Source organism: Oscarella lobularis, chromosome 19 (genome assembly GCF_947507565.1).
Source record: "Oscarella lobularis chromosome 19, ooOscLobu1.1, whole genome shotgun sequence".
Taxonomy (NCBI): domain Eukaryota; kingdom Metazoa; phylum Porifera; class Homoscleromorpha; order Homosclerophorida; family Oscarellidae; genus Oscarella; species Oscarella lobularis.
In genome coordinates this window covers 846160-868413 of record NC_089193.1, presented here as the reverse complement: position 1 = coordinate 868413, position 22254 = coordinate 846160, and the positions used below count along the sequence as shown (strand labels likewise).

Genomic DNA, 22254 nt, shown 5'->3' with positions numbered 1-22254 from the left:
TATCAGTATGTCCGTTTCGTCCATTAAACTGCTAGAGCTACTGTAAACGCACAGAAAATGCGCACAGAAAAAAAGAACTTCGACACGCAATGCGCACGCTAACATTCTTCGGGTCAGATCAGTTCCGGCGATCGATTCTGCGTTCTCTTCTGGATTTCCTTCTCGACCAACGTTACTACCTGTTCGCCGAAAACCTTCTCGGCCGTCATCTTCCTTCCCGCGCCGAGCAGCGCCTCGACGACACAAGAAATCGTCGCCTTCTTTCCATTCGTCTCTTTCCACTCGTCGAGCATCGCCTGACTCTGCGCGTACATATCTAAGTGATTCTCACGACGAATTCGCTTGTAGTCGCCCGAGTTGAAGAGAAGATAGGCGGCGACGCGCTCCCACTCGCCGGCAATTCGCAGCGAAACGGCGTGAAGATCCCTGTCGCGCGGACACACGTCAATAGAACCGTCTTAATTAAAAATAAATGATGACATTAAATAATTAATTTCAATCCGCTAACCCTCTCCCCATTGTATGCGATGACGAGGACATTTTTCCATGACGGTTTTTGCTATACACGTGCATGCGTTAGGGTCTAAGTCACTCGCGCCGTCCGTGTCTACCTGATTCGGCGATCGACTGGAATCGCGGTGCTGGATTGTGTACCGTCTTATCGTACACGTCGAAAGCGGTGGTCAGCATCAGATGGGCATCGGCGATCTTACCGCTACGGTACAGACACGTGCCCAAAGACATTTGAACTAAAGAAACTCTCCTATTAATAAATGTATTACCATTTGTTTTTCTCAAACCGATGGATATCATTGGATGATCTTCTTTGAAAAGGCCACTGTAGACGGTGAGAGAAGCGCTCAATTGCCTCGCCGCTTCACTGTAATATTTCTCTTTCATTCTCAGCAGTCCGAGCGTTCGTTTATCTGCAGAGGAGCCCCATTAAATAAATAAATAAATAAATAAATAAATAAATAAATAAATAAATAATGTATATATATATATATATATTCAAGAATATATATATATATATATATATAAGAAAAAACGTACACTCGGCGAAACAAGGATTTCTTTTGTCGAGCAGAGCCGAATCCAAAATTTCTCCAGCCAGCGTAAGTTGTGACGCGGCGTCCTTGATTCGATCTTGATCCAAATGGACGAGACCCAAAGCGGTGTGCACTGTAGCACATGCGAAGAAAACTCTCACACACGAACAATCTAAAAACGATACTCTTACCTGATGCCAAGGCACGACTTTTTGGCCCGTGCAAGCGTCTGAACGCTGACATGGCCGTCTGTAAGAACGATTCCGCTTCGTGCATGTACTGAGCCTGCCCTTCGAGATAGATGCACTTTCCAAGCCGAAAGCAAACTGTAAGATAAGTCAATATATTAACTTCAAAGCGGATCCGGTATCAGTATGACGCGCGTGTCGCACTCCTTGCTTTGCCCGCTGTAACTCTTGTTCCGGAACTCGAACAGTTGAGAGCTTGACGAAAGTAATGTTTGAAATCGTCGCATTTGCTCCAACTTTGAGACATCATACTTCGACCCAACTCGAAGTAGACTAGAATACAATAGCTAAAGAAAACGTCGGGATTGTTCCACGCTGGGCCGTATATACCTGTGGACTTGTAACTGTCTTTCACCGACTGCGGCACCCTGGCGGGAAACGAGTGCATGAGTTTACGACACTGGTCGTAGATTCTCTCCGCTTCGACGAAGTCCCTCTTAGCGAACGCCGTACCGCCTTCATTGAGAAGTTCTTCGAGCACTTCTACAGCGAAAGCAAGTCGAATATGTATATTATATATACGCAGCAGATCGGAGGAGGTCGAGTCGTACTGCACACGTCGGCAGGATCGACGGCAACATCTTCCTGTCGATCCATCGGATGGTCAGCATACAGAGTGACCTTGTGACGATTTTTACGAAACCTGTCGAAGGTGAAAACGAAAGTACATCATGTAAATTGTCCTTTTGGTTTAGGTACAACACCCTACCGCTAAATGAAAGTGCACGAAGCTCACGATGCCCTTTCAATACCTAGCTCGCCGCGAAATGAAAGTGCACGAAGCTCTTGCTGCCCTTTCACTTAGTTCCCCCTTCATTCGCCAGTCGACTCGGCTGTCGAGAGTGTCCCAATGATTCGAGGCCGAGGTCGATCGGTTGAAGACGCCAACTTCGTCGACGACGTCGACGTCGACGCGAGAAGTCGCGTGAAAAAGAAGAAGAAGCGACTCAAGTCTGGAGGTGACGGATCAGAAAAAAAAGTAGACAATATGAACTAATCACTTTGATACGTCTGTCTCTCTAGTTCTCAGCTTCTACGACGTCGACGAAGACATCGGACGTCATCGCGAGGGCGTCGTACTCGTCAATTTCAAGGAGCCGACGAAGTCGACGGGCGGCGGAGCGAGTCGTCTCGCCAAGCTGACAACCGATCAAGATCAGACGAAAGAGGTCGACTATCTGCTCGAGTGCGACGACGCGATCGACGAGTACGCGACGCGCGAGTCGGCCGAGTTCGACTCGCAGCGTCGAGACGACGAGTCGCTGCTGCCAGGATTCTTGACGGCTCGCAACGACGACGACGGCGACGAGTCAGCGAAGAAGAGCGAGTCAAACGAGATGGAAGAAGCGTTGCGCGAATTTTTCGCCAAGGAGCGAAAACATCCGAAGGTCGTTGCAAGGCGTTTGGCGAGCACGGTGTGCAAGGCGATGACGAGATCGTCGAATCTCGCCAAGAGCATCGACACTTTCGGGTTGCCACCGGTCGAGGTAAATTCGAGTCAATCTTTGTGTTTTCTTCTTCTTCGACGTCTGCATGCGCTCTTCTCGTTAGGCTCAGCTCAACCAGAGTCACATCAAAAACGAGCTGAAAATTTCCGGCTACGAAGATCTGCTTTCGCCGACAATCGATCTGCCCTATCAGTGCGTTTTCTTTGTTGACAAGAAGAGCGCCTTTCATCGCAGCGTTCTGCCTGAAGGAACGGCCGTGCTCACGTCGAAACGGCTGCTATTTCTTTCCCTAAACGAATGGAAAGGTAAACAAAGAGATAAATTAAATAATTAAATACACACACCACACACAAGAACTAAATTTTCGTCTTCCTATTTTCCAGGCAAAAATCTTGTATACGAAGACTTACAATACAAAATTGTTCACACCGAGGGAGCCAGTGCAGTCTACCTGCCCATTCCTCTAAGCAAAATAAAGAGTGCCGAGATCGTCAGTTCAGTCGAATTCCGATCCACCGCTGAATTCGTGCAGAAGATGGGGTGTTGCAGTCATCTATTCGAGGTATAAGTCAAGAACAGCACGATATGACACTTACTAATATACCGCAATCTTTTTAGTACGTTCTGCAAGGTCTTCGTATTTCGAAAAAAATCACGGAGACGATCGAAGAGAAAGCGTCGGCTGGAAAAGTCTATCATAAGCGCTATATTCAACTCGGCGTGAAAATGCCGCCGTGGGGAGAGCGAACGATTATCAATATTCGATTGGCGAAAAATGCCGACATGCAGCAAGCGGTTAATTTTGTGTCGGGAGTTCAAAAGAATGCGCCGAATCTGTTCGGTTTCGATTCCGATGCAGATTCGTCCGATGGCGGCTCGTTCACTTACTCGTCGTCCGATTCGGACGGCGACGACGACAAGAAAAAGAGAAGAGAAAAGAAAAAGAAAAAGAAAAAGAAAGGAAGGAAGGAAAAGGAGTACAGTGTAGGGCGCTGAGGATCGGGCCGCGGGGCCCCACTACGACGTTGCTGTCACTCTCGCTACACTAGACTAGGCGTTAGCATTTGAAGCACCCTCACTTGTGTTACGCAGTCGATTAGACGAATCAAAAGAGCTCGTACGCTATCGCGAGAGCGTTTGACTTTCAGACGTCTTCAGCGGCCTCGATCTGAGGGAATTCCGTCTCTGAGTGCGCCACCAAGCATGATCGAGACGAATTAAGCCGAACCACGGATCCGCTGGCAACTCCTTTCATCGTTCACGTGACACAGGTGGATCTTCTGCATGGTAACCGCAGTCACATGATTGTGGAATCATGTCGTCGACGAGACGGTCTGTCCTCAATCGCTTCCTCAATCAGTCGAGAAATGTACTCACGGACATCAAACAATCTTTTTTCTATCCCATAGCGAATTCTGCGGCGTTCGACATGTGCGAAGATATTCCGGTTAGAGCGACACGGACGAAGTCAGATCATTTTGACGTCTGCCTTCTCGCCGCTGGCGATGTCCGAAACATTCTCTACACGACGTACCAGCGAATGAAACTTGGCGACAAGAGAAGGCTCCGATTCTGGGTCAACGACTTCAATCCAGCCATTATTGCCAAAGATATACTTCTGCTGAGCCTGGCAGCTCAAACACCGTCAGAAAAGGGTGTAAATGCAATCAACTCTCACACTGACCTGTTTCTAAGTGTTTGGGCTGATTTGGCTCTAACGGATGAACACAGACAGATGCTTGACATTATCTTGACAAAGCTCTTGAATGAGTTCACAGGGTCAGACGAATGCTTCATGACCGTTACCGATTCGAACGGTCTTTGGCAGATAAAGCGAACGTGGGCCATTTGGCTGACCACAGAGGCCAGCCTTGAATCAGCATCTACCTACAGAGCTAATGTAAGTAGACGAATGGGTCATCCGTGGGGAATACCTGGACAAGAAAAGTCGCCGCAGATGTCTTTGGAGTTGTCTTTCTACGCGACGGACTTGACAACATTTCCAAGTACGGAAGATGAAATGGCTCACTATCTGCACTACGGAACCATGGTGCGTCCAGGCACAGCCGCCACTGCAATCAAAGCGAAAAGAAATATAAATCCTACCCTGCGTGACCCTCAGTCAAAACAGTTTCCGCAACTGACGTCGAATCCGTTCATCACGTACCTTCATGTCAGAGAGGCAGCCGATTTTAGCCCAGAAGAGCACACGCTTTATTGGACACTTCACAGTACCGTTAGACGACTTCTCCTTGCATTTGAAAAGGAGGTTTCTAGCAAGCGAGTGTCAGTCTTTTTTGACGTAGGTGACTGCAACGAATTCTTGGCGACGCGCCTAGACACCGAAGTGAAATTTGATGTCATTGACACGTCAAACATTTTAGACCACACTGGTCTACTTGGACTTCTAACCATTGCCGTGCCTCGTCTCAAAAGGGAAGAACCGTGTTGCACTCTCTGGACAGAAACCATGAAAGCTCAGACGTCGTATTGCAGCGCTGACGAATTCCTGAAAAATCCCCTTCCAATACCATATTCAATTCTGCCAACTACTTTAAAAGTTCAGTGTCACCTTCCCTTTGAAGGATGTTTGGACTTTCGAACAGAACTCGGCGTCTATAAAAGAAAGAGGTATTTGACAGGAATAAAACTCAAGTGGAAGAGTATTCTACCCTCCGGCAGCCGTCCGTGCAAAATTAGTCTCGTTTCTCAGAAATCCAATTGTCTTTTTAGGAAAATGATTGACAACGTGCTATCTTTGTTGTCTACAATGTACCAACAAAAAGTTATTGACTTTGACACGTTCAGCGGCTTCTATCCCAATCCCTTACTCAACACCATACCGGGAATGTTTTTGCTATTGATTAACATGACACAGCAGCTCACCTGCCCTAAGAAGCTATTCCAGCATCTCTATGGACAAGTGGAATCAAACGAGAAATATCGTTGTTTTCGATTTGAAGTGCAGAATGTTGCTCTTCAGCTTTGCCCGGCCGAGTGGCAACCGCATGCAGTCTTGCATGAACTCTTTCAGCAGTGCACGTCAGCAGAGGAAATGTGCGTCTACTTCGACTTTCTTCAGCAAACGTCCTTCATGCAGTCGCCGATTTTTCATTCATGTCCAATCGTGGCTGGTATTCTTGTACACAGCTTCACGCAACGTGATTACGACAAAATTAACGAAATTCAATTGCTGTACGAGCAATCGAACCTTCGACGCTGGATTCAACAAAACTTTCACAGAGTACAGTTTATTGACAGCTTTAAAATCATACCTCCGTGCAAAGAAGTCGAAGTTAGCCTCCCAAAAGGAATGGTCTATCCAAAGAGTCCGTACAGTCTTCTGCTGTTTGCGCTGGAAACCGGCTTACTTGTGTTTGAGCCGTTGAGATTGTCAGGATTCAAAATGCGACTCGATGATTCTAAAGAGAGCAAACTGCTGTCTCTCTTTAGAGAGCCCCCTGGTAAAGGTAGCAACAGATCGAAGTCATTGGCTATAGGAAGAGTACACGAAATGGAAAACTACTTTGACGTTGTAATAACACTGTCATCGATAGTACAATCTGGTGTCGATGTGGTCGTGAAAGCTGGTAGAAGTCCCTGCGAAATAATTGTTACTGTTGACTCCCCAGAAATGAGAAACGAACCCTTGGCAGTTACCTTACCTAATTTCTGCAAAATTCAAGAAAAAAGCTGCAAGAAGTGGATAGCATCTGGCGACGAGCGCTCCGCTGTTGTTACAATTGCCAAAATCACACAAGGCGTCAGGCGAGAATCAATTGACTTAGACAACCCAAAGGATGGCCAGCTAATAGGCCCTTCAGTCCAGGCCCAGCTATGTCAGATCTAACTCCTCGCAACTTCTACAGCAACGTTCGTCGTACGATAGTAAAGTTATTTCTCCCTTTCATAGACATTGGCCTGGCCGAGAAAGGCATCTGCAAGATTCAAAATGAAAGATATACGGCCTATAATATCAGATCCCAAGAAAAACGAATTGCCGCCTACGTGCCGAAACTATGGATGAGTCGAAGAGGAATTCCACTTATTGAAGTCTGGTATTTGACCTCGGAAGAGGAAACGACGCCTGAAGTTGAACGATTCGTCGCCCACGTACGCAGTTCGCCGTCCACACGAGTCTTTTCGCTTCAGAGCACAAACGAAGAAATTGCGTTTCTGACGCAACAGCTTGAGAAAAATTCAAGGCGTTTGGCCAAGAGAGATTCTAAACGTCTGGGAAACGTTTCGATGATTAGAAGTTTTCTGAGTCTCCTTTATTCGAACGAGAAGCCTCGGCATGAAGTTGGCGGACCTGCTGCGAGCAAATATGCGTTTCAGAGGGAGTTGGGTAAAGAAGGAAGCGGTTACATACCAAAAGAAGACGCAATTTCACCTAAAACGAAATGCTTCAGTTGCCGGAAAAAAACTCATCTCAAAATCTGTGCGAGATGCAAGAGAGAATGGTTCTGCAGCAAAGAATGCCAGACAATAGGGTGGAAACAACACAAAACCTACTGCACACCAATCGCAGAGCAAGATCGTTGTGAAAACAAATGAGGCGGCTCTGCATGTGATATTGTATCTCAGAGTGACATCCAAAGCTTTGCAAGTTCACACATCCTGGCACCTGTCCACGCACCATGCGCTTTTGGTAGGCTTAGGAGTTGGAAAGTAGAATGACAACGTGAATTAATAGATAGCAGCGTCTGGATCTTACCGTTTATCGTGTAATCATATCAACCAGCATGTGATACCGTCCATACATTGACCTTTTAGTTTGTCGCAAAGGGCAAATAAGTCATAACTAACATAACATCGACTCTTTGATTCAAGGACTAGTATTTCAGCTGAGATACGGTCATAAGATCTAAGAATTTCGCCTCCCGCTACATACAGTACCTTTTCACCAGCAGTCCAGCTTGCTGTTCAATTGCTGCTAGCCGAATCAGACTCAGTTATGGAGAGCCTCGCGAGAACTAGCTAAGAAGAAAGAAAGAAAGAAAGAAAGAAAGAAAGACTAAGAAATCATCAGAAACCAGAATTAGCTGCTCGTTCTCATACGACGTACATTTTATTTGACGTCACCCAGTTTCAGCAGCATCTTTATTGTCTCCCCTATGCAACTCTGCTTCTATTTTTAAAAAAGAGTTCCGCTCCAGTCTGGCTCTCATTCTCCTCGGCGTCCATAGACGGTCCGCATGTTTTCCGCGGTTCTCCCCGGCCGCCCGTCACTTTCGCTTCTTCTGTCGTTCGCTGGAGCTTTTCTTAATTTCGTTCTTCTCGGCTCGTGAGGTGGAGTCCCTTCGGATTGCACTCACGTGAATTGGAGCTCGAGTTTCTCTTTCCTCCTCCTCCTGGCTCGCTTGAACCTGGGCAGTCGCTGACGTAGCCTTCCTTACATTCGTGATACGTCGCAGAGCTATCAGAGGCTCTGCCGAGAGGTAAAGAGAGACCAAGTAGCGTGCTATACTATAGAGTCAAAAACGGGCGTCACATAAAAATCATACAAATTGTCAAAGCATCTATGGTCAAATAAATCTACATGCACGCCTTTGCAGCTGCACTCTTGTAAAGCGCAAAGCTATAAGACATTGGCTGAGCAACCAAAGGCGTATCACCAGTAACATTCATCCCTGATAAATAAGGCAGTTTTCCATCCTAAAATACGTCGTAGATTTTAGGCAAACAATTATTGCAAGCTGACCCTAATCTGTAGCAAATTTCTGTTGAGCATCGTTTCCTGTGACCTGTAGTTTCCTTCTTCACCTGTAGTCAGATGAAACTGCATAACCAAGTCATGCAAAATAAGCATGAACGTTGCATCGTACCTCTTCTCTTAGACCAGAAGCAATGCCCTAGACAAAGAAGAAGCCATTTACTCCCGTTTCCTAATTAAGAATATCTTTACGGTGAGAGATATTTCAATTGATTCTGTCGCATTGAGATTCAAAAAGCGTCTACAATTTCTCCAGGCAAACCCTACAGAAAAGGCTATTCCATATCGCGAAAAACACACCGGCAACACTTGCTTGATTTGCACAGGCAGCAAAGGACTCGTTAATTAATATTTGACGAAATAGTCAATTCCAACATCTAGGTGTAAAACGACAATACCAGAGAGGTATCCCGGCATACGTCAACGCAACTTTGGTGAGACTCACCAATGTCAAAAACTCAACCATCACAAAAGGAAGCCTAGTCTGGAGGCCAGACCCTTCGCTGGGGAGGGTTTGGCCTCCAGGCTAAAGGAAGCCTGTACCAGAAACTAGATACGATCTTCGTCAGTGCCTCCCTAAAAAGAAATACAGTACTCCAATACGAGGACCGGTGAGTTGAATCACGTAGCGCTCTGATAGGTCACATCAAGAATTCTCACATTGACTCGACTTACTAGATGCGAAGGTGACCGCGGGCGAGAACTGACTAGTCAAATACACCAGAAGAGGGTTTGTCAGATTGACTATGAGCACGCTGCTGTTCGTCCACGCGGGAGTCCCGTTAGGCCACCAATATCGAAGTTGAAGCTAACGAAAGTCGGAAGCTCGGACTCGTCGTGAATACTACATCGTCCGCATTCAGTTTTAGAAGACCCAAAATGCTTGAGGAAGCAGCAGCGCCGCAAAGAAGCAAAGCATAAGCGACCATACGCATTTGCTTACTATCCGGGATTTTAATAGAATAGTGGACGAACGATAAAGTGAGATAGTCAGGTGACCTGACCCTTCACGTGACCCGAGGAGAAGGGTCAGGTCAAACGCCTATGTCGAAGTGTTGCCGTAGGAATGCGGAAGCCCCAATTATCCACTTAGCTTGATTGTGACGTAATTGACCACACGGTCGACCAGCACACGATACATGGCTTTGGAGTTGTATCTAGGCTGCGGCGAATGCACGTACGTCGACTTTTGAACCTTCGTCGACGCGCAGCGAGCTTGATATTTGGAAGGTAATCGTCGATCGTCGGGATAGACGTTTTCGATGAGAAGCTTCGCAGCTGAGAAGTCGATTGCTTTTTCTATCGCCGCGTTCGATAAAGGTCCCTTCTTTCGAGGCTCAGAGATCGCGTGCCAGCGAGTACTACGTAATTAATTTGATAACGACGTCACAGAGGTCTCGGCCTGTGATTGGGCCGCACTGTACAGTGCGGCGGCAACAGTTAGACATAGGGCGTTTGACCTGACCCTTCTCCCCGGGTCACGTGAAGGGTCAGGTCACCTGACTAAAAGTGAGATAGGTACAAGATTTTAGCGCGCGGCTACATGTAATATTCGCGCTGCGGCTACAGGACGATAGTGAAAGCAAAGAAAGTCGAGCGTGTTTATGTTAGTGTTGTAGCACTCATTCGCACCTCTTGATATTTGCTCCCTCCACCGCAAAAAAGTCGAAGTTGCTGGGAAAATTATTGATATTGAGGCCACTGAGGCAACCGCTCAAACCCTTCAAGTATGCACCATTCAGTGCATCCGAATATTCGTCAAGACCAGAAGTAGAAATTGGAATACCCCCAAGGAACATATCCTCTCTTCGATTGATATTCAATCCCAATGCCGATCCAGGCGAGGAGCCGCTAACGGATTGACCGTCAACAGTGACAACACCTTCTTTACCATTTCTTCAGAACAAGGCCAAAATAGCGGCAAAATATAGCGACAGAAGAATATTATAGTTTACCTGGTGATAATCACGTGAACAGAGGAATTTGTTACATTAACCAGATGGTTCTCAACAACACAATCTCCGGTACCCAAATTGAACCTAAAAACATAGTTTAAATAGAAAATAAATTACCACCAGTACTTTACCTGAGTTCAACGTGACCGTTCGTGAGTCCAATGGAGAGATAGTCTCTAGTGCCCATAAGCTAAACATAAAACAACGTAAGACACTTGCTTGATCGAGAAACCCTTGCCATAGAACTTACAAAAGGATTTACAGCAAGGAGCAAGCCGTCACCATCCGTAGCCGACAAGTCAAATTCAAAACTGTTGGGCGCAGTTGGAAACGCAAACAAGAAAAGAACGGCATAGGCAATGTAACTATTTCCGGAAAACAGGGGAACGTCAAATGGCACACCTGAAACCAAAAATTAGCTGAAAATTAATGAGGAGATCGATGTATACTTTCGTTGCAGTATTGCCCTCCTTTGAAGATAGGGCAAAGACATTCATACGTCATTTCCGCATCGTTGTAGATGCAAGTGCTGCCTTCGTCGCACCGGTGAGCATTTGCCGCACAAGAATCGTAAATCGAATGCTCGCAGAATTCGCCAGTAAAGTCCGGCAGACAATGGCATACTAGACCGAAGCCGCGCGACGTGCACTCGCCGCCGTTGTGGCAAGGGTAGGAGGAGCAATAATCGATGCGGCATTCGTGAATGTTATGCATTTCGACGAGATCATCGAGTACCTCTCCGTTCAGATGCACGTCAGAAATGCAGCCGAAGAATCCGTTGTCAAATCCTTCAAAAAAGACTGGAAGGTCCGCGTATGCCCCCGGCGGCACCAATCCTCCAACGTATAAGGTCTCGTGAGCAGTGAAATCTCTCCTGAAATCCTCAAGAACAGGAACTATTCCGTTTACCGATCTGAGGCCGGGAACGGACAACGTAATAATTGTACCACTTCGAGTGATTGTTATCTTGGAGAACGTATTCTGGACGAGAGGGTCTCTCATCGTAATGACGTCCGGACCGCAGCAAAGGTTTGAGACGACTTTCAGAACGCTGTCTTCAATAGCCACGGCAAAGTAAGCACCAGAACTACCATTAATGTATAGCAGAATGCCGTTGGAGTAAGGCTGGCCGTGAGGATAGACGTAGAACGTAAGATTCGTGTCGAGAAGAACTTCTTTGGGCGTAATATTCCACGCTGTATAAGAAGTGGCGACGTACTCTAGACTGTCTTGAGAGGTAAACAGGACGTCTTCGCACACCGATCCGGTGAACAATTCCGTACACTCACACGAAAAACCTTGGCTGTTATTAGCGGCAACGCACGTTCCGCCGTAGAGACAAGGAGATGAAACGCAAGGATCTTCGATGACTTGGCAGATATCGCCGCTTCGACCGGGGAGACAGTGACAGATGAAGTCGCCACCTTGGAGCTCGCAAACGCCGTTGTGCAGACAAGGTTTCGAAAGACAAGGATTGTCCTGGCACTGATCGAGCAAGTGACACGTACTAATCGTCGGATCTAGATAGTCTTTGTGCTCCCCGTTGATTGACACCGAGTAGATGCACCCGTTGAAACTGTCAAGCGGCAAGTTGTACTTCGATCTCACTTCCGTTTCACACGTTTCAACGCCACCGCCGAGAAAGAACCGATTTCCGACGTTGATAAGTGTATTGCCCTCAGGAGCCATCTCGCTCGAAACAACGACGCCGTCGACGACCAGACTGACCAGACGACGTTCTCGTATCAGCTTGACGGTGACGATTTGTCCGGCGTACAGTTCCGCGGGACTGACCAATGACAGAAGGCCCGAACCGAGATGGAGGGTGTACTTCAGCCTCCAATCTACGACTTCCAGAGCGATAAAATCGAAGGTTTGCCCTGAAACGAAAAACACCATGCCGTTTTCAGAGAAAACGTCAAAAGTCAGTTCGATTATCTCCTCTTCGGAAACGAAGTCCCTGTCACGAAATTGAACGTCGCATCTGGACTCCCTGACGTGAAACAGACCAGTCGTTATCAGAATTTCGCAGGCACGCCCAGTAGTAAATGGAGGGCAAACGCAATGGTAACTGTTGACACCGTCGACACAGATTCTGCTAGAAGGGCACGGATTGCCTTCACAGTCATCAACGTTAACTTCACAATTCCTGCCTGCATAACCGGAATCGCCGCACAGACATCGGTAATCGTTGATTTTGTCGACGCAACTTCCACCGTTTTGGCAAGGATAAGACACGCATTCGTCGACTTCAATATGACAGCGATCGCCCAGAAAGCCAGTTCCTCCGCATTCGCAAGAAAAGCTTCCGATTTCGTCAAGGCAGACACCACCATTTTGACAGGGATCGGACTGGCATTCGAGTATTTCAGTTTCACAATTCTCACCAGTATAGCCAGTTGCAGTGCAGTCACAGGTGTAGGAGCTAATGGCTTCTTCACAGACACCCCCATTTTGACAAGGGTCTGACGAACATTCGAGTATTTCAGTCTCGCAATTCTCACCAGTGAACCCAGTTCCTCTGCAGTCACACGAGTAAGAGCTAATGGCTTCTTCACAGACACCCCCATTTTGACAAGGGTCTGACGAACATTCGAGTATTTCAGTCTCGCAATTCTCACCAGTGAAGCCAGTTCCTCTGCAGTCACACGAGTAAGAACTAATGGCTTCTTCACAGACACCCCCATTTTGACAAGGGTCTGACGAACATTCGAGTATTTCAATCTCGCAATTCTCACCAGTGAACCCAGTTCCAGTGCAGTCACACGAGAAAGAGTTAATAGCTTCTTCACAGACACCCCCATTTTGACAAGGGTCTGACGAACATTCGAGTATTTCAATCTCGCAATTCTCACCAGTGAAGCCAGTTCTTCTGCAGTCACACGAGTAAGAGCTAATGGCTTCTTCACAGACACCCCCATTTTGACAAGGGTCTGACGAACATTCGAGTATTTCACTCTCGCAATTCTCACCAGTGAAGCCAGTTCCTCTGCAGTCACACGAGTAAGACCTAATGGCTTCTTCACAGACACCCCCATTTTGACAAGGGTCTGACGAACATTCGAGTATTTCAGTCTCGCAATTCTCACCAGTGAAGCCAGTTCCAGTGCAGTCACACGAGTAAGAGCTAATGGCTTCTTCACAGACACCCCCATTTTGACAAGGGTCTGACGAACATTCGAGTATTTCAGTCTCGCAATTCTCACCAGTGAACCCAGTTCCTCTGCAGTCACACGAGTAAGAGCTAATGGCTTCTTCACAGACACCCCCATTTTGACAAGGGTCTGACGAACATTCGAGTATTTCAGTCTCGCAATTCTCACCAGTGAACCCAGTTCCTCTGCAGTCACACGAGTAAGAGCTAATAGCTTCTTCACAGACACCCCCATTTTGACAAGGGTATGACGAACATTCGAGTATTTCACTCTCGCAATTCTCACCAGTGAAGCCAGTTCCTCTGCAGTCACACGAGTAAGACCTAATGGCTTCTTCACAGACACCCCCATTTTGACAAGGGTCTGACGAACATTCGAGTATTTCAGTCTCGCAATTCTCACCAGTGAAGCCAGTTCCAGTGCAGTCACACGAGTAAGAGCTAATGGCTTCTTCACAGACACCCCCATTTTGACAAGGGTCTGACGAACATTCGAGTATTTCAGTCTCGCAATTCTCACCAGTGAACCCAGTTCCTCTGCAGTCACACGAGTAAGAGCTAATGGCTTCTTCACAGACACCCCCATTTTGACAAGGGTCTGACGAACATTCGAGTATTTCAGTCTCGCAATTCTCACCAGTGAACCCAGTTCCTCTGCAGTCACACGAGTAAGAGCTAATAGCTTCCTCACAGACACCCCCATTTTGACAAGGGTATGACGAACATTCGAGTATTTCAGTCTCGCAATTCTCACCAGTGAACCCAGTTCCAGTGCAGTCACACGAGAAAGAGTTAATAGCTTCTTCACAGACACCCCCATTTTGACAAGGCTCTGACGAACATTCGAGTATTTCAGTCTCGCAAATCTCACCAGTGAACCCAGTTCCTGTGCAGTCACACGAGTAAGAGCTAATTGCTTCTTCACAGACACCCCCATTTTGACAAGGGTCTGACGAACATTCGAGTATTTCAGTCTCGCAATTCTCACCAGTGAACCCAGTTCCTCTGCAGTCACACGAGTAAGAGCTAATAGCTTCTTCACAGACACCCCCATTTTGACAAGGGTATGACGAACATTCGAGTATTTCAGTCTCGCAATTCTCACCAGTGAACCCAGTTCCAGTGCAGTCACACGAGAAAGAGTTAATAGCTTCTTCACAGACACCCCCATTTTGACAAGGCTCTGACGAACATTCGAGTATTTCAGTCTCGCAAATCTCACCAGTGAACCCAGTTCCTGTGCAGTCACACGAGTAAGAGCTAATTGCTTCTTCACAGACACCCCCATTTTGACAAGGATCTGACGAACATTCGAGTATTTCAGTCTCGCAATTCTCACCAGTGAACCCAGCTCCTCTGCAGTCACACGAGTAAGAGCTAATTGCTTCTTCACAGACACCCCCATTTTGACAAGGGTATGACGAACATTCGAGTATTTCAGTCTCGCAATTCCCACCAGTGAAGCCAGTTCCAGTGCAGTCACACGAGTAAGAGCTAATTGCTTCTTCACAGACACCCCCATTTTGACAAGGGTCTGACGAACATTCGAGTATTTCAATCTCGCAATTCTCACCAGTGAAGCCAGTTCCTCTGCAGTCACACGAGTAAGAGCTAATGGCTTCTTCACAGACCCCCCCATTTTGACAAGGGTCTGACGAACATTCGAGTATTTCAGTCTCGCAATTCTCACCAGTGAAGCCAGTTCCTCTGCAGTCACACGAGTAAGACCTAATTGCTTCTTCACAGACGCCCCCATTTTGACAAGGGTATGACGAACATTCGAGTATTTCAGTCTCGCAATTCTCACCAGTGAAGCCAGTTCCAGTGCAGTCACACGAGTAAGAGCTAATTGCTTCTTCACAGACACCCCCATTCTGACAAGGGTCTGACGAACATTCGAGAAATTCAATCTCGCAATTCTCACCAGTGAAGCCAGTTCCTCTGCAGTCACACGAGTAAGAGCTAATTGCTTCTTCACAGACACCCCCATTTTGACAAGGGTCTGACGAACATTCGAGTATTTCAATCTCGCAATTCTCACCAGTGAAGCCAGTTCCAGTGCAGTCACACGAGTAAGAGCTAATTGCTTCTTCACAGACACCCCCATTTTGACAAGGGTCTGACGAACATTCGAGTATTTCAATCTCGCAATTCTCACCAGTGAAGCCAGTTCCAGTGCAGTCACACGAGTAAGAGCTAATGGCTTCTTCACAGACACCCCCATTTTGACAAGGGTCTGACGAACATTCGAGTATTTCAATCTCGCAATTCTCACCAGTGAACCCAGTTCCTCTGCAGTCACACGAGTAAGAGCTAATGGCTTCTTCACAGGCACCCCCATTTTGACAAGGGTCTGACGAACATTCGAGTATTTCAGTCTCGCAATTCTCACCAGTGAACCCAGTTCCTCTGCAGTCACACGAGTAAGAGCTAATAGCTTCTTCACAGACACCCCCATTTTGACAAGGGTCTGACGAACATTCGAGTATTTCAGTCTCGCAATTCTCACCAGTGAACCCAGTTCCTCTGCAGTCACACGAGTAAGAGCTAATAGCTTCTTCACAGACACCCCCATTTTGACAAGGGTCTGACGAACATTCGAGTATTTCAGTCTCGCAATTCTCACCAGTGAACCCAGTTCCTCTGCAGTCACACGAGTAAGAGCTAATTGCTTCTTCACAGACACCCCCATTTTGACAAGGGTCTGACGAACATTCGAGTATTTCAATCTCGCAATTCTCACCAGTGAAGCCAGTTCCAGTGCAGTCACACGAGTAAGAGCTAATGGCTTCTTCACAGACACCCCCATTTTGACAAGGGTCTGACGAACATTCGAGTATTTCAGTCTCGCAATTCTCACCAGTGAACCCAGTTCCTCTGCAGTCACACGAGTAAGACCTAATGGCTTCTTCACAGACACCCCCATTTTGACAAGGGTCTGACGAACATTCGAGTATTTCAATCTCGCAATTCTCACCAGTGAAGCCAGTTCCAGTGCAGTCACACGAGTAAGAGCTAATGGCTTCTTCACAGACACCCCCATTTTGACAAGGGTCTGACGAACATTCGAGTATTTCAGTCTCGCAATTCTCACCAGTGAAGCCAGTTCCTCTGCAGTCACACGAGTAAGACCTAATGTCTTCTTCACAGACACCCCCATTTTGACAAGGGTCTGACGAACATTCGAGTATTTCAGTCTCGCAATTCTCACCAGTGAAGCCAGTTCCTCTGCAGTCACACGAGTAAGAGCTAATGGCTTCTTCACAGACACCCCCATTTTGACAAGGGTCTGACGAACATTCGAGTATTTCAGTCTCGCAATTCTCACCAGTGAACCCAGTTCCTCTGCAGTCACACGAGTAAGAGCTAATTGCTTCTTCACAGACACCCCCATTTTGACAAGGGTCTGACGAACATTCGAGTATTTCAATCTCGCAATTCTCACCAGTGAAGCCAGTTCCAGTGCAGTCACACGAGTAAGAGCTAATGGCTTCTTCACAGACACCCCCATTTTGACAAGGGTCTGACGAACATTCGAGTATTTCAGTCTCGCAATTCTCACCAGTGAACCCAGTTCCTCTGCAGTCACACGAGTAAGACCTAATGGCTTCTTCACAGACACCCCCATTTTGACAAGGGTCTGACGAACATTCGAGTATTTCAATCTCGCAATTCTCACCAGTGAAGCCAGTTCCAGTGCAGTCACACGAGTAAGAGCTAATGGCTTCTTCACAGACACCCCCATTTTGACAAGGGTCTGACGAACATTCGAGTATTTCAGTCTCGCAATTCTCACCAGTGAAGCCAGTTCCTCTGCAGTCACACGAGTAAGACCTAATGTCTTCTTCACAGACACCCCCATTTTGACAAGGGTCTGACGAACATTCGAGTATTTCAGTCTCGCAATTCTCACCAGTGAAGCCAGTTCCTCTGCAGTCACACGAGTAAGAGCTAATGGCTTCTTCACAGACACCCCCATTTTGACAAGGGTCTGACGAACATTCGAGTATTTCAGTCTCGCAATTCCCACCAGTGTAGCCAGTTCTACTGCAGTCACACGTGTAAGAACCGATGGCTTCTAGACAGAGACCTCCATTTTGACAGGGCTCTGAATCGCATTCAATGACCTCAATGTCGCACAATTGTCCTTGAAAGCCTCTGTCGCATTCGCAAAAGTTGTCGCATCCTTCCTTAACCGAAACGCAAGTGCCGTGGATGCAGGGAGTTTTGACGCAGTCAAACGGCGGAGCATAGTTGTTGTCTAGTGACATGAAAAAGAGATCTATGAGGTCTTTTGATTCCCTTCGCGTGAGCGTGTATCTACATAGCGCGTTGTGCAGACATTCGCTGTAAAAATGAAAGATGTCTTCATTGAACTCATAGCACTCAGACCCCGTGAGGTTATTGGCCTGCTTAAGCGCTTCCACAATGCTATTTGTCATGCAGGTATTGACGTCTTCCCAAAATCCTGTTGGTGTTTTTATTGATTGTCGCAAGAGCGGTCTAGCGTACTTCTCCACGTTATCAGCGCAAGAAGCATTTGACTTGATGCAATCGTATATCTCCGTGCCAGATGATAACGATGAACAGCTCCAGAAGTTCGGTCCTATAAAGTGCAGAAACCAAAATAATCTCAAGTTTTAAAACTCTTGTACCATTTACACTTCAGGCATAGGCTAAATCTCAAAGGTTCTATTAGACTAGACAGTCTAGATTTGTGTGTAACGTTTCTGCGTCAGTCTCCGGTTATTAGATAAATTAGGGGTTAATCGTATATATCACGGACGCACAGAAGATGTACACTCCATACCCTCGCTTTCGTGGCTTTTGTAAACGCCTTTGCTCACAAGTAGCAAAGATAGAAGAACGAAAGCAAAGAAAACTTTCCTAAAGCAACACATGTGAACGCGACGAACGAGCAGACGGAACTGACGTTCGCGTCCTGAAGGATGTCTTATACCCTACGGCCCTATATAGGGACGGCTGAAGATCATCGAATTCACACTAATTGCATCCTTCATACCTACATAGTTGACCCCATCCTTGAAAGGAGTAACAAACGAGGTTGTGGTAAAAGCATATTGTGAAAAGATTTTTGGAAGCCTACTTTCTTACTATAACTTAATTTCCAGTAATCAATTACCTTCCTCAGAGGGATATGTCCGTAACTGTCTACGGTCGAGCACTGACCAGGTGCACAGAACGTCCGACCGGAAAATAGCACAAGATACCACCATCAGAGCGCATCTACACATAGACGTCATCACTGATTATAGCAAAGGGAGTTGGCAAACGTACGTACCGAAACGGCGTCAAATGACGAGCGGAGGCTTTGGTCAGTCGTTTTAAGGGTACAGTATACCGTAGTCGGCCCTGCAGCTACCGGCAATCAAGAGTCCATGCAGCCATGAGGGTATGAGCAAGCTGTGCTATCCATACGCACACAAAAACACTACATGCTAACCGAGGCTGACTAAGAAGATACCCAAGTGCAAATAGTTGCTATCGGGCACTGCAATGAAATACAGTCGAAGGCAGACGTCGTCGCTCGCGACTCTTTTGAAACCTAGTTTTGAGCCAAGTGTCATAGAAAAGTCTGTCCTATTTTGTGAAAAGACCGATTTCGTACGAGAAGAGCCCCTTTCATATCATAAAATAACTTCCGCAAGTGATCTTATTTTATAAACGACCTGAAACCTGCCAAAAGGAGGCCTCTCCAAATAGGGGCTTCTAACCGCGGACGCGACTGAAAGGGAGGAAGTGCACAGTGCAACTTCGCAGTCGAACACAACAGTGCGTACTGCATGATACGTGAAAGAATTCTACGCCTACCTGCCCGTTTACGCGGATAAAACAGCGTATGAGCGACACGGACATCTTTTGACAGACAATTTGCCCACCTTGACATCAATGTCAATGCAATCGCTTTTCAACTCATCGGGCGCGAGGAACTACGGTATTATAAGCTCACGTGCGTTGGGAACGTCAGAGCGCGAGCCAAACAAGTCAATCAACTGGGCCTGGCCTAGGAAATAACCCAGTGAAGTCCCTTACATAGATGTAGTATTTTGCTACGACTAACTGTTCTTGTTCTTCCATCTGTGTTGGAAGGAACCTGTGCTGGAAGGAACGCTGAAAACATCAAAACAATTATCGGAAGAAAATCTAATATGATTGCATGCGTCTCCGCGCCTTGTCTAGTCTAGTTTCCGCACCATATTTAGATTCCCGCGCCTTATCTAGTTACTGCCGTCTCCCCCCGTTCCTCCAAGTCCCCCCCGCGATAAGGCAAACGAGAGTTCTCAAAAGCTATCACGGAATGAAAGCGTCGCATCGATCAACGTCCTCGTGCAAACGAACAGCACTCAATCGAACGCGAATGCGAGCCTTGCCGTAAGGAGCGACGGAAAACTGAACCCTATAAAAGTAGCATTCCTCTTTCAAGCATTTCGTCGGTCATTTTGGTTGCCAGACGCGCGTCTTCCAACATCACCGGACAAATAGGATGGTTGTTTCCCTACGAAGTATCGCATTTTTATACTAATAGCTCAGTAATAAATAACATCCGCTTCGGTCATCCGACCAACGGCGTCAATCAACTAACTTTACTGGCCTTGAGCAACAAAAGGAGGCGGAAGAAAATTGGAGAAAAGATACGGTCACGAACGCTGGCGCAGAAAAACTTTAGATGAAGTCGTGTATCCTCCTATAAAACTGATTACATTGGAATTCCTACCTGAGGCCCCGGGGTACCATTGCTTTGCCCAGAGTTATAACGTAATTGAACCTACTGCACCTTCCAGTTTCCCCGAGCAAACCATGCAGTGGCATGAGCACGCTGCTGTTCGTTCGCGCTCTCGTTGGGTCACCAATCTAACAAAACTCGGACCCGTCGTGAAGGCTACATCATAGATTATACATCGTCTGCTTTTAGTTTCAGCGTTCCCGAAACGCTCGAGCACAACACAATCTCCGGTACAAAATTGAACCTAAAAAGGTTGTTACATAACTGAGCAGAGTTTCGACGCTACCTGCGACTGTACGTCACTGCTGGTCCTGCATTCTGCCACTGCATGCACATGCAGTCGCAGAGAGCTTTCCATCGGCGCTCTCGATAGCATCTTAGCCATCCACTAGCGGCAATACGTTTTACGCTATCGAAGAACGGATTGAACGTACGCTGGACAGCTTCGATCGCTAGACGACCGATTGCCCGTAAGCAAGTAACCCGTAGGTGAAGGTAAATCCCGGACAAAATGGCAACTTCCCGGAAGATCGACCTACTGCGCTCAGATTACAACATTTTTGCAAACGGCTTGATGATGCACTGAATCGCAAGGCTAATAGCTTTCGATCGAGCCATGGGCGAGCGGCGTCCGTCACGTAGTTATCGAGATATGCTCACTTGAATCCGGTAGTGCAAATCACGTGAGGTCGAATTAGTGCAAGTATATCTTCGCGAGAACAGCATCAAAAAATGTACTTCGACCTTCTCCGGGGCAAATTTATCGCTGATTCCAATGGTGCAACTCGTTTTAGCTTAAAAGCAGCGATTACGGCGATATACCGATTTTTTGCACAGGCACTTTTTCAAACAAACCGAAGCCGTATCAACAAGCCTCTTACCTAATAACCTTTTGCTTCATATTTAACTACTTTTCAAGCATTTTGAAGTCTTTTTATAGGCATTACACCCAGAAAACAAAGAGAAATGATGACTGCATGAAACCAGCAGCTCATTCATTAGTCTTACACGGTAACTCTTCACTAAAAACGTCTCAGTGCGCCTTCCGGTGCTTAGAAATATCAATAAATGCCAGATCCAGAAGCAGGCTCTGGTTGAACCGCAAAATTTTTTGGCCAACCACTGTTCTTGCTAGAGCACCTATTGTATCACTATGAAAACTCTCCATCGACTTTTAGTAGCACTTTGACGCTTTTTTATCAATAGGTAAAGCTTTATTCTAATGTTTTGAAAAGTGGGAGGTCGTTCTCATCATTTTCCTTTTTTTCTGTGTATTATGCCTATAAAAAGACTTCAAAATGCTTGAAAAGTCGTTAAATATGAAGCAAAAGGTTATCAGGTAAGAGGCTTGTGGATACGGCTTCGGTTTGTTTGAAAAAGTGCCTGTGCACAAATCGGCATATCGCCGTAATCGCTGCTTTTACGCTAAAACGAGTTGCACCATTGGAATCAGCGATAAATTTTGCCCCGGAAAAAGGTCGAAGTACATTTTTTGATGCTGTTCTCGCGAAGATATAGCGGTGTCCGGGTTTTACCTGCACTAATTCGACCTCACGTGATTTGCACTACCGGATTCAAGTGAGCATATCTCGATAACTACGCGACGGACGTCGCTCGCCCATGGCTCGATCGAAAGCTATTATCCTTGCGATTCAGTGCATCATCAAGCTGTTTGCAAAAATGTTGTAATCTGAGCGCAGTAGGTCGATCTTCCGGGAAGTTGCCATTTTGTCCGGGATTTACCTTCACCTACCCTACCTATAAGAACAAGACGTACACGTACACGTACGTAAGGTTAGAGCGTGAGCGTTCCCACCGCTTGCTACACTGTATGAGGAAATGCGAATATTCCTTCAAGTATAGAGGCTCTCGCCCAATTGCAGGGCTCGGCGGAAATTAGCGCTGAATGCCTACTCTGCAAGATATCGATCAGGCCAAC

The 22254-nt window shown here is 46.7% G+C and overlaps 3 protein-coding genes and 1 pseudogene across 14 annotated transcripts; 2 read left to right on the top strand and 2 right to left on the bottom strand.

Annotated features, from left to right (window-relative positions):
• Positions 1-10: 10 nt before the first annotated feature.
• On the bottom strand, positions 11-2250 carry LOC136198441 (uncharacterized). Of its 2 annotated transcripts, XM_065988381.1 has the most exons (10): positions 2007-2250; positions 1849-1940; positions 1628-1780; positions 1442-1570; positions 1241-1375; positions 1054-1182; positions 801-926; positions 612-749; positions 509-559; positions 11-457 (listed from the first exon to the last, which is right to left on the bottom strand). In XM_065988381.1, the coding sequence occupies exons 2-10, from the start codon at positions 1892-1894 to the stop codon at positions 114-116; spliced, it is 1251 nt and encodes a 416-aa protein (XP_065844453.1). In that variant the 5' UTR covers positions 1895-1940; positions 2007-2250; the 3' UTR covers positions 11-113. The 2 variants fall into 2 exon arrangements, with proteins under 2 accessions (XP_065844453.1, XP_065844454.1); XM_065988382.1 differs by lacking the exon at positions 2007-2250 and having other exon boundaries at positions 1849-1944.
• Positions 2090-3870, top strand: LOC136198436 (uncharacterized). The gene is made up of 5 exons (XM_065988376.1): positions 2090-2256; positions 2321-2784; positions 2849-3050; positions 3129-3307; positions 3364-3870. The coding sequence occupies exons 1-5, from the start codon at positions 2148-2150 to the stop codon at positions 3739-3741; spliced, it is 1332 nt and encodes a 443-aa protein (XP_065844448.1). The 5' UTR covers positions 2090-2147; the 3' UTR covers positions 3742-3870.
• Positions 3871-3992: 122 nt separating this feature from the next.
• On the top strand, positions 3993-7892 carry LOC136198443 (uncharacterized; annotated as a pseudogene).
• A 2081-nt stretch (positions 7893-9973) lies between these two features.
• On the bottom strand, positions 9974-20775 carry LOC136198788 (neurogenic locus Notch protein-like). Of its 11 annotated transcripts, none has more exons than XM_065988827.1 (16): positions 20750-20775; positions 20602-20703; positions 20490-20559; positions 20324-20443; positions 20175-20284; positions 19653-20087; positions 18873-19595; positions 18714-18817; positions 18594-18612; positions 18504-18539; positions 18381-18457; positions 10866-18176; positions 10667-10818; positions 10548-10606; positions 10417-10500; positions 9974-10357 (listed from the first exon to the last, which is right to left on the bottom strand). In XM_065988827.1, exons 8-16 carry the CDS (start codon positions 18805-18807, stop codon positions 10084-10086), a joined length of 8106 nt encoding a protein of 2701 aa, XP_065844899.1. In that variant the 5' UTR covers positions 18808-18817; positions 18873-19595; positions 19653-20087; positions 20175-20284; positions 20324-20443; positions 20490-20559; positions 20602-20703; positions 20750-20775; the 3' UTR covers positions 9974-10083. The 11 variants fall into 11 exon arrangements, with proteins under 11 accessions (XP_065844899.1, XP_065844893.1, XP_065844897.1 ...); XM_065988821.1 differs by having other exon boundaries at positions 18873-19402; positions 19471-19595; positions 19653-20276; XM_065988825.1 differs by having other exon boundaries at positions 18873-19470; positions 19542-19595; positions 19653-20276.
• Between the last annotated feature and the right edge of the window lie 1479 nt (positions 20776-22254).

Bases quoted from the DNA above. Each gene is read 5' to 3' on its own strand.
- LOC136198441 (XM_065988381.1), bottom strand. From the start codon at position 1,894: ATGGATCGACAGGAAGATGTTGCCGTCGATCCTGCCGACGTGTGCA. The intron at 927-1,053 runs GTACGTTTTTTC...GCTCCTCTGCAG, and splicing joins AAATCCTTGTTTCGCCGAGT to ATAAACGAACGCTCGGACTG. The intron at 458-508 runs GTTAGCGGATTG...TTTTTAATTAAG, and splicing joins TCGCATACAATGGGGAGAGG to ACGGTTCTATTGACGTGTGT.
- LOC136198436 (XM_065988376.1), top strand. From the start codon at position 2,148: ATGATTCGAGGCCGAGGTCGATCGGTTGAAGACGCCAACTTCGTCGAC. The intron at 2,785-2,848 runs GTAAATTCGAGT...TCTTCTCGTTAG, and splicing joins TCGGGTTGCCACCGGTCGAG to GCTCAGCTCAACCAGAGTCA. The intron at 3,308-3,363 runs GTATAAGTCAAG...CAATCTTTTTAG, and splicing joins GTTGCAGTCATCTATTCGAG to TACGTTCTGCAAGGTCTTCG.
- LOC136198788 (XM_065988822.1), bottom strand. From the start codon at position 18,807: ATGGTGGTATCTTGTGCTATTTTCCGGTCGGACGTTCTGTGCACCTGG. The intron at 10,607-10,666 runs GTAAGTTCTATG...TTTTATGTTTAG, and splicing joins TCCTTGCTGTAAATCCTTTT to CTTATGGGCACTAGAGACTA. The intron at 10,358-10,416 runs GTAAACTATAAT...CTTGTTCTGAAG, and splicing joins GTTCACGTGATTATCACCAG to AAATGGTAAAGAAGGTGTTG.